A 15,905-nucleotide genomic window follows, 5' to 3' on the forward strand; every position below is an offset into this window, starting at 1 on the left:
TATTATGTGTGTATATGTGTGTGTATGAGAGAGAGAGAGTTTCACTATGATGCCCAGGCTGGAGTATAGTGGCACGATCTTGGCTTACTGCAACCTCTGCCTCTCAGGTTCAAGCAATTCTCATGCCTCAGCCTCCCAAGTGGCTGGGATTACAGGCGTGCGCCACCATGTTGGGCTAATTTTTGTATCTTCAGTAGAGACAGAAGTTTGCCATTTTGGCCAGGCTGGTCTCAAACTCCTGGCCTCAAGTGATCTACCTGCCTCGGCCTACCAAAGTGCTGGGATTACAGGCATGAGTCACCACAACTGGCCGTCTTTCTCTATTATTGATAACCTTTAAAGTGTTAATAATTCTGCTAACAATTTGTTTCTTTTCACTCTGCAAAATCAGTGTCTTACATATCTTTTTTTTATTTTTTCTTAATACTTATTCTTCATTTCTTTGGATTACTTTACACAGATGCGTTCAGGTCAGCTTTCTCGAAAATTTTGGGGATCGAGCAAGCGGCTCAGCCAGATTTCAGCTGGAGAAACTGAATATAATACTCAAGATTCCAAGTGATTGTTATTTCCATTTTCTGTTATGATTACTGAAACCTGATTTATTGCTTTGTCACTTTAACCACATCTCTCAACTCTCTGCAATGTTGCAAGGCTTTTATCCCTGAAAATCATTTACAGATAACCACAATTTGCTGTGGTATATAAACTAATTCTTGGTCTATACTAAGATGTATTTGAGAAAATACATTTGATTTGATTTTGTGGCCCATTCCTAAAGGTCATTGTATCCATTTTTAATGAGAACATTAGGTTCAATTTTCTTATTATTCCAAATGATAAAATTTAAGATTTTTCTAATAAAAGAGTACAGATAATGGGACAGTTGAGAGAGATGGCTTTAAATACATTCTTAAGTAATCATTTTCCTATTTACTGACCACTGTAATGAAAATATATCAATTTATTTATGGAACTCCTGATTGGGGATAATATTTTAAAGGTATCTGTTGCACACTTGGATTTTCAAAACTCAGTGAAAGTTACAGGTTTGCATGGTAAGAATAAAATAAGAATATTGAAACTGGTACATTAGCTAATTCTATTACTACTTAGCGTGTTTCTAATGAGAAGTTACTGAAATCTATTACTGTCCTTAAATAATAAAAATTGAGTAGAAAAAAGTGGAACTAGAGATACATTTTACAGATGTATTTCCTTAATAATATAATTAAGCAAAAGTGCTAATTGTGATTTTGACAGTTGGGCCTTTTAAGTAGCATTTGCAGCACAATTTGCATTTGCAAAGTTCAGAATTTCTTGACTCTTTCTTCACTAAGCAAATACTGTTTTACTCTAATAATTAAGAGTTAGTAATACCCAAATATGTTGAATTTTTACTTAGGATATCTGTGTGATTGATGAATGAATTGAAAAGATATGTATAACTTAAAATAATCATTTATATATAGTAATTTAAAAATTTCTATTTCATGTTTTAGGATTATAGCTAATTTTATTATATAGTATTAAATGTTGTGGTTGATTATTAAGATCTTAAAGTAAAAGTCTGATTTATTTAATTTGGAATTCAAAGACATTGTTAAACTTAGATTTTTTGTAAGATTATCTTTTGAGTTAGGTCAGAGAGCTTTTACAACTACCAGTGTTATTAATCTGAGATTTCATGTGTTTGGGAGAACTTGTGAATCCCTCTGAAATTGTGCAGAGATTTTGTATGTTAAATGCATTTTCAGGAAGGAATGGTTACATGGCTTTCTTTAAAGGGATCTGTGACCAGTAATAGTATTCTTTTTTGTTCCACAAATCATAGATGTCCTTAAATCCAATTGTCTTCTCAGTTGAATCTTAGAGAAATTTTTCTTTTGCAATTTCGCTTTCCTGTTGACCACAGTATCCAGTGCCCTTTTCTTTATAATCTTTTGAGTGAGTAAAAAAATTTTAAGAAATAAAGGATTCTGTTTAGGGAAACTTTTGAATAGATTTGATTTGATGTGAGTCAGGGCTAATAAAAAGCTATAGAAGAATTTTCTTTCCAATAAGTAAAAATCCTGTTTTATTAAGGAAAAAATAGCTATGTTTTAGGTAAATAACTCTGAAATAAACTGGTACAACAATTGTAAAATAGAACATATTTAAATGTCAAGGTGTCTTTTCTTAAGACTTCAGGAATTTGTATTGAAAAAAGTCTCAAAATAAGTTTAGTAGCAATAATTATGATGCATAACTGAGACTGGCATCTATTCATTTATTTTATTCTTTTTTGGGGTGATGGGAGGTTTCAATCCAGTGCTTCACCCGTGGTGCCACCGTGGCTATCTTTTTTTTTATCTTACAGTTTTTTAGGAGATTTCAAGTCGGCAGAACTAACATGATTGATTTTTAGTTTTTAAAATACTGATTTTTTTAGAAACTTTTTCTAAATCAAAACCTACTAAGTTTTATTTTGTTACTTATCCAGAGATTTTGATGTAAAAATGCCTTCTTTATTTTTAAGGTTACTTAATACTGGATTTGAAAATTATTTTGGATGCTTATAAGTTTTCTAAAACTTAGATAATTAGAAAAAATGCCTAAGTTTATGATGTTTTACTATGCTGCTTTTTAGATGGAAGAAATAAGCAGTTTTTACTTTATAGTACAAATAAGTTTTGTTCACAATAAAATAGATATCCTACCTGGACTAATACTAGATGTACAAGGTAGTGGAATTATTTCTTATATTGCTTTTTCCAAAAAGTAAAAACCAAAAATGTGGGCCGGGTGTGGTGGCTCATGCCTGTAATCCCAGCACTTTGGGAGGCTGAGGCAGGCGAATCACAAGGTCAGGAGTTCAAGACCAGCCTGGCCAACACAGTGAAACCCTTTCTCTACTAAAAATACAAAAATTAGCCAGGCATGGTGGCACATGCCTGTAGTCCCAGCTACTTGAGAGGCTGAGCAGCGCAGGAGAATCACTTAAACCCGGGAGGTGGAGGTTGCAGTGACCCGAGATCATGCTACTGCACTCCAGCTTGGGCAACAGAGTGAGACTTTGTCTCAAAGAAAAGAAAAAAAAATATGGAATTTAGAGAAAAATCTTTGAGAATACTAGCAACAGTCTAGAGAATGGAACTTAAATTTTATCTATTAAAAGAAGCAAACAACTATTAGCGAATAATATATTACTCATTTAAAGAGTATAGCCTACTGAATTAAAAATCACTAGATAAAATAATTGGAAAGAAGTACTTTTGAGGATTCTGGTATATTTAGATGTTACCCATAGAAATTAGTTATATATTATATAATGGGAGAAATGAACAGTATCATTGGAATGAAATAACAGGTGGACATTTCAGTTGGTGAATATAGTATCTCAAGTTGGCTCTTACAAAGTCTGTTATCTGGCCAATTGTGGTGGCTCACGCCTATAATCCCAGCACTTTGGGAGGCCGAGGTGGGCGGATCACAAGGTCAGGAGTTCGAGACCAGCCTGGCCAACATGGTGAAAACCCTGTCTCTACTAAAAATACAAAAATTTGCTGGGCATGGTGGCAGGTGCCTGTAGTCCCAGCTACTCAGGAGGCTGAGGCAGGAGAATCGCTTGAACCCAGGAGACAGAGGTTGCAGTGAGCCAAAATCGCACCACTGCACTCCAGCCTGGGGAACAGGGCAAGACACCATCTCAAAAAAAAAAAAAGTCTGTTATCTTTGCAAAACTTTTTGTATGCTTTTGTTTCTTGATACTGGTGATGACAAAAATAAAAATCTCAGCATCCTGGTGATAGGAAGAGATTTATACCAAGATAATTATTTTACTTTTGGAAAATGAGATCAAGTACTAAAACATGTAATAGCTGTGCACGCTTAGAGAATAAAGAACCTTTATAAAATTTTTTTACAACTGTTTGCAATCAGTATTCTGGCATTACTCAGATAAAATTGTAAGAGAGAAGGAAAAATAGATCAGGGCATAAAAATCAGGAAAGTATATAAAAATGAAGTTTGACAAGTTGGTTTAGTCTTTCTTTTTAGCCTGTGAAGCTCACATCTGTTATTAAGTTAATAACAAAATTAAAATCTGTTAACTTTTTTTAGGTCACAGTGCAGTGCATCCTTTTGTAGAAGAAAAAATACCAAGTGTTCATTCTGTCATTGGCAAGGAACACCAATGAGGTTTCTTTTTTTTCTCTATTTAGGGCATATTAAAATTATCCTTCAGAGTACTTGTATTGAAAATCAAGTTTATGCTTCTGAAAAGAATAAGTGGGCTCTCAGAATTAGAATTCAGATTTGACAGTTGAAATGTCATTTTCAACTGTCATTTCAACTAAGACATTTTATATTTTGTGTGAAAAGGAGTGGTCAGGGGAAACTGTTAACTTGGATACCAGATTTTTATTTAATGATGATAGAGATATGACCTTTGCCTTTATGTATATTTTATATTGTTACTACTAAAGAGACCACTGAGGAAATCTTGTAATTGAACTTAAGGAAGTTAGCTCCTTTTATATATTTATAAAATGAGTAGCATTATCTTTACCACCTTTCCACTGAAAAGATGCAAGTCCTAGGACTATATTAAATATAAATATTATATTATTAAATAATATATGTAATATGGGTGTCTGTTGGGGTTATGTGTGTGAAGATTGGTCTTTTCAAATATGTATATTTAAACCTGTCTTCTGGAAACAGGTTCTTGAACCTATCTTTAGGATACAGTTTTTGACTGGGATATAAGAAATGAAACATGTTTGTTTGTTTCCTTTTTGTTTGTTTGTTTGCATCATCAGCCATACTCATGGCTTATCCTATGCATTGTTCCTCTCATCAGCTGAAACTGTTTCTCCCCAATAAGTGAGCAATCTTAAACATTTTCATCACTCTTTAACAAAATCCATTCTCAATATTCTTTTTGCTGAATTCGTATATTGTATATGCTCAACATATTATTTGTTTTAAACTTGACTCCATCCAGAGCATTGTTCTATAGAGTTTTCCTGTATTTATCAGAGTCATGTGGTATTTTTCTTGATGACCTTAAGCAACAATATAGTGTTATCAGTCATCATTTTAATATGATTTAAAATGTGGACCACAGCCTGCCTTCTTTAGTTTAAATCTAGGCCAAGCTTGGTGGCTCACGCCTATAATCTCAGCACTTTAGGAGGCTGAGGCAGGAGGATCACTTGAGCCTAGGAGCTCAAGACCAGCCTGGGCAGCATAGTGGGCTCCACCTCTACAGGACATTAAAAAATTAGCCTTGTGTGCTGGCAAGCGCCTGTAGTCCTAGCTGCTCGGGAGGCTGAGGCAAGGGGTTTGCTTGAGCCTAGAGATCAAGGCTGCAGTAAGCTGTGATTGCACCACTGCACTTCAGCCTAGGTGGCAGAGTTAGACCCTGTCTCCAAAAATACATTTTTTTAAATTTAAATCTAGCAGTTTCTAGGCCAGTGGTTCTTAATGGATATTGCAGATCAGACTTCTCTGTGGAGTTTATAAATATACAGATATGTAGGCACTGCTTTGGACTTCATGAATCTCTTTGCTTGATATTCTTGGTATTAAAAAATTATGTCTGAGGACTATTATGTTATATCCTAAAAATTTTTCTGTATAGAAATTTGTCCATTTATCTTTATATACCAGATCCAGTATTCAGACTTATTTGAAAATAGGCTTAATCATTATCCTGAGGGACATTTTGTCTAAAATTTGCTTAGAATGGCTTTATTATCTTTATTTTGCCTGCCACAAAAATAACAAAATCTCCTTTCAGTTGAATTATTTTTATCATGAACTCTCTTTAGACTGTTCACATTTGAAAATTATAACTAATATTTGCCTCCAGAAAAGTACATCTGTTTGCTAATATTAGTTCCTGGTGACTTTCAGTGAACGTTTTGCAAACTTGAATTAGGCAACATTTTAAAGAAGAAAAAAACATGACTAACATGCTAAAGTTAAAACATAAAAGTAGATCTCTTAGAGCCTTGAAGCTTGTAATCAATAGAATTTTCCTAATTAAAAAGCATTGGGTAAATTATCTACTACTTCCAATGACTTTTGCAGGTACAGCCTCTGTATGGAAATAATCTTTAATTTTTTATAGGTATAACAGAGAAGAACGCATTAACATTTAAGATGTTTAATTCCAAATAGGAAATAATTCAGTTTTCTGTGTTAAGAAATGTAAGGCCATCCTAGAGTATAGGAGTTACGTGATTTTCTTCTGTATAAAAATCTCATTTAATAGTGGCTGTATTATCAGATACTTATTTGATTATAGTAATTCATCAGACACATCTCCTTCGTTTGGTGATTATCTCATTGACCTTTGTCACACGTGAGTGATTTCTAAACACATTGCAGGATTTGGACCTGTAAAGCCAGTGGCTTTAGTGATAAGTTAAAGGGCACATTCAACAATATTTACCTTTGTCTTAATGCCCATAATCTTATGAACTGAAAATTCAGAAGGAAAAGAACAAATAGAAAGCTACTAATTCAATATTTGTTTTTCATGGTACGGTTTTCATGTTTCCTTGGAAACATATTTTGCAAATATAACAATAATAGTAATAACACAATTTTGTCATTTAAAAAATTACCCATTCATTTTTCAAACTTGACTGTTAGTGGAGGGGTATATGTGTGTCTGTGTTTCCACTTATGTAATGGCTGTCTCATTATTTAAATTAATTTATAATTATTTTTCAGTGTACAGAGTGATTAGCGGCTTGTAATGCTGTTACAATGTAGCATTGTAATGTAAGATGAAGAAAAATTAGGATTTAGGTGGGATTTTTAAAAATTTATCAATTCAACTACTTTTTAAAGGAAGTCCTATTCCAATTGGACCTTTAAAATTTTTATTTTGGTAATATTTCAACTTAAGATGTATTAAAACTAGCAATTCTGTGGTAATCAGTGTACTAGTCAACATTAAAATGCTATTTTGGGTTGTCTTCTTTTGGTAACATATTCTGACACTAAGCAACATGTTTTACAATTTAATGGGATGAACCTACAAATTCATAAATGCTTCTCTTTATTTTGAAGGAAAAAGATACTTGTCTGTATACGACGTAATTGTTTTACTCTTCAGAATGTGAAAGTTATATTAATCACTAAACACTTTAAGAAGTGGTTCTGGTAGGATATCAGTAGTCAGACTTAATTGAAAAACTGTCAGCGTCTGTTTTGTATGTAGGGATTAAAGAGGATAACTTTATTTTTTCCTTTGGAAAGAATAATTCTTTTGGAATTTTGGAATTTTGATTTTCTTAGATGACTTTTTAGCAATTTAATGATAATAATGTCTATTTTTCTTCCAAAACTATGGCATGTTATAGTAGATCTTACTATTAAAGACCTTTTATATTTTAAACTGTTTTTTTCCTATTCTGCTTTTTGCTGCTCTCAAAGACTGTGATTGATGAACATCACCAAACTTTTTTTGTGGCAAACTGCTTATTTTATAAGTAACTTTATATAAGAAAACTTCTTAGAAAACTATGTGGCTGGTTGGTTCCATTTAGAAACTCTTAACAGGTATGGCTTTCATTCCTCCAATTGTTTGCTTTTATAGACTTGGAGCAAAAAATATAGCAAAAAGTAATCGTATCTGGCTAGATAGCCATTTCTCTCAGATTCATTGCTATAAAAATGAATCTACTGAGGCATAAAAATATGAAACATATTTAATTCATCTCTTTTGTCAGTTTTTCTGGGACTCCAATAGCATTTCAGTGTTATAGAGAGTGACAGTGACTTGAATGCATGTATATGCACATAGTCAATTCAGAGCGTAATAACTAAAAATTCAGAATGACTTGTTTTTTAAAAGTACTTGGAAATTGTGCTGCTACTTAAATATTGAAGGAATTCAGGAAGTTGTGTATTTATCTTAAAATGTTCCTTCTCACTTATTCTACTGGAATTGACCATGAAAAAGAAAATATTATGCCTTATTTATATCTAATTATTGACTGTGCAAACTGTGACTCAGTGGATATTTGTATGCCCCCCAAAAACATTTTAAAGTTGAGCAATTTTTAATAAAGATGTATAAATAATTTTGATTATTCTCATTGTAGTTAAGTTACTGTTAGTATGGTGCAATACATTCTTTCCTTCCTCATCCTTTTAAAATTAAATATATAAGATGTATGTTTTGTTTTATTACATTAAGTGCTATTTTTTAAAAATTCATTGTGTGTATATGAGCTAATACTTGATTTGTTTCTGTATAGCATGATTAAAGATAATTGAAAATTTTGCACTTATTTTAGGCCCTTGGAAATTTGTATTCTAATACTTTTTAAGAATGTCCATTTATTTTGTACATAATAAATTAGCTTTGTATATGAAAATGGGTTTGAATCAAATAAAAAAAAGTGATGTTACTTTCTTCAGTTGATTTGTAATTCTGAGTTCATAGAGTCTGATTAGAACTTATCCTTGGCTAAGTTATTTGGGTAGACAAGAGATTGAATACAGTATTTGTTAATTAGAAAATTGATCAATGTTTCTTTCTCATATGAGCAGAATTTCTTCTGTAGTCCTATGTGCACAAGATACATGTCAATTGACTATTTTTTGTCATATGTAACAACAGATATTCTGCCTTTCACTTTAGAGCTACCTCAAAAACATTGTTACAGGCTAGGCACAGTGGCTCATGCCTGTAATCATAGCACTTTGGGAGACCAAGGCTGGAGAATAGCTTGAGCCCAGGAGTTCAAGACCAGTCTGGGCAATATAAAGAGACCCTGTCTCTAAAAAAATTTAAAAATTAGCCAGGCATTGTGGCATGCACCTGTAGTTCTAGCTTGAGCCCAGCAGGTGGAGGCTACACTGAGCCAAGATCACACCACTGCACTCCAACCTGGGTAACAGAGAAATACCCTGTCTCAAAACAAACATTGTTTTAGTTTTTCCCTTAGCAAATGATTATATGCCATAAATCTCTGTTTGTAGTTAACCAAATAATATATTAGGTTGAATTTTTTAAACCTACATTCTTTCATAATTATAATCTTTAGGGCCAGTCGTGGTGGCTCACGCCTCTAATCCTAGCACTTTGGGAGGCCAAGGCAGGAGGATCACTTGAGGCCAGGAGTTTGAGGCTGCAGTGAACAATGATCACACCACTGTACTCCAGTCTGGGCAACAGAACAAGACTCTGTCTCTAAAAATAAAATAAACCTTTTATCCAGTCAACTTTTGTCAAGGTTAATAGAATCTAATCCATAATAAGACAGAAGCCAAACTCTGTTCCAGGTTCTTGTTTGTACTTTTGTCTCTAGATCCAGAATAACAAAACAACAGAGATGAACATGAACCTTTACCTACTAGCACCATCCATTCACTATACTACACTTTATTGAAGACACTTCATTAGAATTGGAAACTTCCTGCGTTAATTCATCTGGTAAGATTCTCAGTCACTGGACAATCAAAGCCATGTTAGTTACGTGCTTCATTAAGACTGCCTTGCTTTTGTAAAACAAGTTCATAACACCAATCCAAGCATCAAATAAATCTGTTTGTTTCACACAATGATACTGGAGCTTATATTTTCTTACCATATACAGTTGATCCTTGAACAACTTGGGTTTGAACTGTACAGGTCCACTTATATGCAGATTTTTTTTCAACCAAATACAGATCTAAAATACAGTATTTGGCCTGGGAAACATAGACTCTTTCTCTACAAAAAAGTCAAAAATTAGCTAGGCACAGTGGTGCATAGCTGTAGTCCCAGCTACTTGAGAGGCTTAAGCCTAGGAAGTCCAGCTGTGTGATCACACCACTGCACTCAGCCTAAGTGACAGAGCAAGACCCTGTCCCCAAAAAATAAAAGAAAATACAGTATTCATGGGTTGTGAACCCCGTGTGTATGCAGGACAGACTTTTTGTTTTTTTTGGGGGGTGTTTTTTGGTTTTTTTTTTTTAGCAGAGACAGAGTTTCACCATGTTGGCCAGGCTGGTCTTGAACTCCTGACCTCAGGTGATCTGCCCACTTCAGCCTCCCAAAATGCTGGGATTACAGGAATGAGCCACCATGCCTGGCCAGTGAAGGGATTTTTTTAAAGGCATAAACCTATAAGGACAAAGAAAACAGGAGAGAAGATGATACAATTTGGGGAATTGGAAAATCAATGGATGAATGGTTAAAAAAAAAAATTCCAAATGGATGGATGAATACTTACAGGGAGCCTAAGATAAGGACAGTTACCTAACTTCAAATCTTTCCACATGTCCTCTTAAAAAACCGTACAGATGAACAAGAAGAACAAATACAGCCTCACAACCCTATGCCTTCGAGATATCTAGAAGACAAACAGTACAGACTTCAAATTAAAAATACAAAAAAGCCAAATTCCAGCAGAGCTATCTCAGCTTTCAACAGTAAACCTCTGCAGAAAGGAAGGTGGGTCCAAGAAAGCAGGGAGTAGGGAAATGGAGGGCCTAACATTGAGTTTTTTAAAAAGAGACTCCCAGAAAGAGAAAGGCCATCCTAAGTGCAAAAGTAATGAAAAGTGAAAGAATGTGAGTGGATCAGAATACCGTATATTAAAAATGGACTTAGTGTGCAGGATTCGATGTGGCAGTCTCAGGAAGGCATTGTCTCTTGAGAAGAGTATAAAAATGTCCGGAGACTGAATAGTGAAGTGAAAGGGGAAAAGAATGGGGAAATTTATGATTTAAGATCCTACGGACAATAAAAAATAAATTGGGGCTGGGCACGGCGGCTCATGCCTGTAATCCCAGCACTTTGGGAGGCCGAGGCATGTGCATCACTTGAGGTCAAGAGTTCAGGACCAGCTTGGCCAACATGGCGAAACCCCATCTCTACTAAAAATATGAAAATTAGCCAGGCATGGTGGCACACACCTGTAATCCCAGCTACTTGGGAGGCTGAGGCACAAGAATCGCTTGAACCTAGGAAGCGGAGTTTGCAGTGAGCTGATATCATGCCACTGCGTGGGTCTGGGTGACAGAACAAGACTCCATCTCAACCAAAAAGGAAAGAAAAAAATTGGAATATGTATAATCCCATCCCTCATCCTCACCCTCACCCCCACCCCCACCCCCACCACCACCAAAAAAAAACTAAGCTATTGTCTCATGAACAAAGATTCAAAAATCCCTAAGGGAATATTAGCAGGTCAATGCTAGCAATGTGTAAGAAGGATAATGCATTATTACGGTGATGGTTAATATAATGTGTCAAATGATTGGGCTAAGGGATTCCCAGATAGGCGGTAAAACATTATTTCTGGGTATGTCTGTGAGGGTATTTCCAGAAGAGATTAGCATCTGAATCAGTAGATTGAGTAAAGGAGATGTGCCCTCACCAGTGTGGGCAGGCATCATCCAATCTGTTGACGGCCAGGATAGAACAAAAAGATGAAGGGCAAATCCCCTCTATCTTCTAGAGCTGGGACATCATCTTCCACCCTGTGATGTATGTTAGAGCTTCAGTTTCTTGGGCCTTCAGACTTAGATTGAACTACACCACACCATCGACTGTCCTGGTTTTCCAGCCTACAGATGGCATATCATAGGACTTCTCAGCCTCCCTAACCTCATAAGCCAATTCTATTGGTTCTGTTTGTCTGGAGAACCCTAACACAATAACCAAGTACAGTTTACCCAAGTAATTTAAAGTTAGATTAACATTTTAAAATTAAGGCTGGGCATGGTGGTTCATGCCTGTAATCCCAGCATTTCGGGAGGCCAAGGCAGGAGGATCACTTGAGCCCAGGAGTTTAAGGCTGCAGTGAGCTATAACTGCACCACTGTCTCCTTTTTTTTTTCTTTCTGAGACAGAGTCTCACTCTGTCGCCCAGGCTGGAGTGCAATGACGCGATCTCGGCTCACTGCAACCTCTGCCTCCTGGATTCAAGTAATTCTTCTGCCTCAGCCTCCCGAGTAACTGGAATTACAGGCGCCCGCCACCAGGCCTAGCTAATTTTTTTGTATTTTTAGTACAGACGAGGTTTCATCATGTTGGCCAGGCTGGTCCTGAACTCCTGACCTCAAGTGATCCACCCGCCTCAGCCTCCCAAAGTGCTAGGATTATAGGCGTGAGCCACTGCACCTGACCATAAAACTTAAATTAATTTGTACAGTTTTTCTTTTTCTTTTTTTTTTTTGAGATGGAGTCTTGCTCTGTCGCCCAGGCTGGAGTGCAGTGGCACAGTCTCAGCTCACTGCAAGCTCTGCCTCCTGGGTTCACGCTGTTCTCCTGCCTCAGCCTCCCGAGTAGCTGGGACTACAGGCACCCACCACCATGCTTGGCTAATTTTTTGTATTTTTAGTAGAGACGGGGTTTCACTGTGTTAGCCAGGATAGTCTCAATCTCCTGACCTCGTGATCCGCCCGCCTCGGCCTCCCAAAGTGCTGGGATTACAGGTGTGAGCCACCATGCCTGGCCAATTTGTACACTTTTTCTTGATAACCTGTCCTTTGTTGTAGGGGGCTCGGCCATGAACCTAGTGATAGGTAAGAAAAGAAATCTTTCCTGCTCTACAAAGATAGATTTGGGGCAGGAGGATAGAATATCATTTATTTGACTAATTGTTAACTTGATGGGTGACTGTTGAGTATTTTGACGTGTCAAGCAAATCCACACCAATATTTCCATCTCCCTAAACCTTTGTACTTCTTCTATAGCAGGAGTTCACCCACTTTTTCTATAAAGGGACAGGCAATAAATATTTTACACATAACTCTGTAGCAATTATTCAATTCTGCTGTTGTAGCCATATATAGAACATAAATGAGCATAGCTGTCTTCCACAAAATTTTCTTTACAAAAACAGGTGAGGCCAAGCATGCTGACTCATGCCTGTAATCCCAGCGCTTTGGGAGGCTGAAACAGAAGAATTGCTTGTGGCCAGGAGTTTGAAACCAGCATGGGCAGCATAGAAAGACCCTGTCTCTACCAACAAAACAAAACAAAACAAAACAAAAAAATAGCCAGGTGTGGTGGTGGCACATGCCTGTAGTCCTAGCTACTCAGGAGGCTGAGGCAGGAAGATCACTTGAGCCCAGGAGGTCAAGGCTGCAGTGAGCTATGATTGCACCACTGCACTCCAGCCAGGAAATTTCTGGCATCCCAACTTGAATGACTGTAGGCCGACACTGAATCCAGACTTCAGTTAACCAAACAAGCATATGCAGATTCAATCTCAAGTGCTCAACTGATATGGTTTGGCTGTGTCCCCACCCAAATCTCATCTTGAATTGTAGCTCCCACAATTCCCACATGTTGTGGGAGGGATCCAGTGGGATGTAATTGAATCACGAGGGGCAGGTCTTTCCCATGCTATTCTCATGATAGTGGATGAGTCTCACAAGATCTGATTGTTTTATAAAGGGGAGTTTCCCTGCACAAGTTCTCTTGTCTGCTGCCATGTGAGATGTGCCTTTCACCTTCCACCATGATTATGAGGCCTCCTCAGCCACGTGGAACTGTGAGTCCATTAAAACTCTTTCTTTTGTAAATTGCCCAGTCTTGGGTATGTCTTTATCTGAGCATGAAAACAGACCAATATGGTAAATTGGTTATCAGTACAGTGGGGTGTTGCTGAAAAGATACTCAGAAATGTGGAACCGACTTTGGAACCGGTTAACACGCAGAGGTTGAAACAGTTTGGAGAGCTCAGAAGAAGACAGGAAAATGTGGGAAAGTTTGGAACTCCCTAGAGACTTGTTGAATGGCTTTGACCAAAAATGCTAATAATCATATGGACAATTAAATTCAGGCTGAGGTGGTCTTAGATGGAGATGAGAAACTTGTTGGGAACTGGAGCAAAGGTGACTCTTTTTATGTCTTAGCAAGGAGACTGGTGGCATTTTGCCCCTGCCCTAGAAATTTGTGAAACTTTGAACTTGAGAGAGATGATTTAGGGTATCTGGTGGAAGAAATTTCTAAGCAGTGAAGCATTCAAGAGGTGACTTGGGTGCTGTTAAAGGCATTCAGCTTGAAAAGGAAAACAGCATAAAAGTTCAGAAAATTTGCAGCCTGACAATGTGATAGAAAAGAAAATCCCATTTTTTGAGGAGAAATTCAAGCAGGCTGCAGGAATTTGCATAAGTAATGAGGAGCCGAATGTTAATCTCCAAGTCAATGGGGAAAATGTCTCCACTTTTGCGGCAGCCTCTCCCATCACAGGCCTGGAAGCCGAGGAAGAAAAAATGGTTTCCTGGGCTGGGTCCAGGGTCCCTCTGCTGTGTGTAGTCTAGGGACTTGGTGCCCTGAGTCCCACCTGCTTCAGCCGTGACTAAAAGGGGCCAAGGTACAGCTCAGGCTGTGGCTTCAGAGGGTGCAAGCCCCAAGCCTTGGCAGCTTCCATGTGGTGTTGACCCTGCAGGTGCACAGAAGTCAATAATTGAGGTTTGGGAACCTCTGCCTAGATTTCAGGGGATGTATGGAAATGCCTAAATGTCCAGGCAGAAGTTTGCTGCAGGGGTAGCGTGCTCATGGAGAATCTCTGCTAGTGCAGTGCAGAAGGGAAATGTGGGGTGAGTGCCCCCCCCACACAGTCCCCACTGGGGCGCTGCCTAGTAGAGCTGAGAAGAGGGCCACTATCCTCCAGACCCCAGAATGGTAGATGCATTGACAGCTTGCACTGCACACCGGGAAAAGCCACAGACACTCAATGCCAGCCCATGAAAGCAGCTGGGAGGGGGGCTGTACCCTGCAAAGCCACAGGGGCAGAGCTGCCCAAGACCATGGGAACCCACCTCTTGCATCAGCACGACCTGGATGTGAGACATGGAGTCAAAGGAGATCATTTTGGAGCTTTAAGATTTGACTGCCCCGCTGGATTTTGGACTTGCATGGGGCCATTAGCACCTTTGTTTTGGCCAATTTCTCCCATTTGGAATGGGTGTATTTATCCACTGCCTGCACCCCCATTGTATCTAAGAAGTAACTAACTTGCTTTTGATTTTACAGGCTCATAGGCAGAAGGGACTTGCCTTGTCTCAGATGAGACTTTGGACTGTGGACTTTTGGGTTAATGCTGAAATGAGTTAAGACTTTGGGGGACTGTTGGGAAGGCATGATTAGTTTTGAAATGGGAGGACAGGAGATTTGGGAGAGGCTGGGGTGTAATGATATGGTTTGGCTGTTTCCCCACCCAAATCTCATCTTGAATTGTAGCTCCCAGAATTCCCATGTGTTGTAGGAGGGACCTGGTGGGAGGTAATTGAATCATGGGGGACAGCTCTTTCCTATGCTATTCTCGTGACAGTGGATGAGTCTCACAAGATCTGATGGTTTTATAAAGGGGAGTTTCCCTGCACAAGTTCTCTTGTCTGCCACCATGTGAGACACGCCTTTCACCTTCCACCATGATTGTGAGGCCTCCCCAGCCACATGGAACTAACTGTGAGTCCATTAAACCTCTTTCTTTTGCAGATTGCCCAGTCTCAGGTATGTCTTTATCAGCAGCATGAAAATGGACTAATATGTCAAGTTAACACATTGACTTCCCAAATTCTGAGTGAATGAAACCATATAAATAAATTTAGCCCTTACCATCCTTTATGTTTTCTTTTCCTTAAACAAATATCTATTTCCATACATGCTTCTCAGTATCCCTCTAATACAAATTAGCAAGGTCTCATTGCTCCTTTGATGTATAAGCCAGTGTTCTGCTCCAGGTCCAGGCATTATGAGTAGAGTATTTTAAAACAACAATAGAACCAACCAAATGTGTTCTACTTTTTATGATCACTATGTGCTGGCAATAGTAAACTGTGAGTGACAAATTACCCACCCTGCTGTACCATCACCTGTCCCCTTTCTCTTGCAGTGCCTCTGTTCTCTAAGAACTAAACTGGTAATTATCTCCCTGGGCTATGATGGGTTTGAC

At 37.8% G+C, this 15,905-nt stretch overlaps 1 protein-coding gene across 2 annotated transcripts in view; it reads left to right on the top strand.

The window, feature by feature from the left end:
* Positions 1 to 8,423, top strand: part of NBEAL1 (neurobeachin like 1) — a 208,991-nt gene extending 200,568 nt beyond the window's left edge. For both annotated transcript variants that reach the window (XM_057301476.2, XM_034954834.3), the window contains one exon: positions 461 to 8,423. In XM_057301476.2, coding sequence (XP_057157459.1) covers positions 461 to 562 — 102 coding nt within the window. In that variant the 3' untranslated portion in view covers positions 563 to 8,423. The remainder of the gene's footprint in view (positions 1 to 460) is intronic.
* Positions 8,424 to 15,905: the final 7,482 nt, after the last annotated feature.

The sequence above is a fragment of the Pan paniscus genome, chromosome 13 (assembly GCF_029289425.2).
Source record: "Pan paniscus chromosome 13, NHGRI_mPanPan1-v2.0_pri, whole genome shotgun sequence".
NCBI classification, from domain to species: Eukaryota; Metazoa; Chordata; class Mammalia; order Primates; family Hominidae; genus Pan; species Pan paniscus.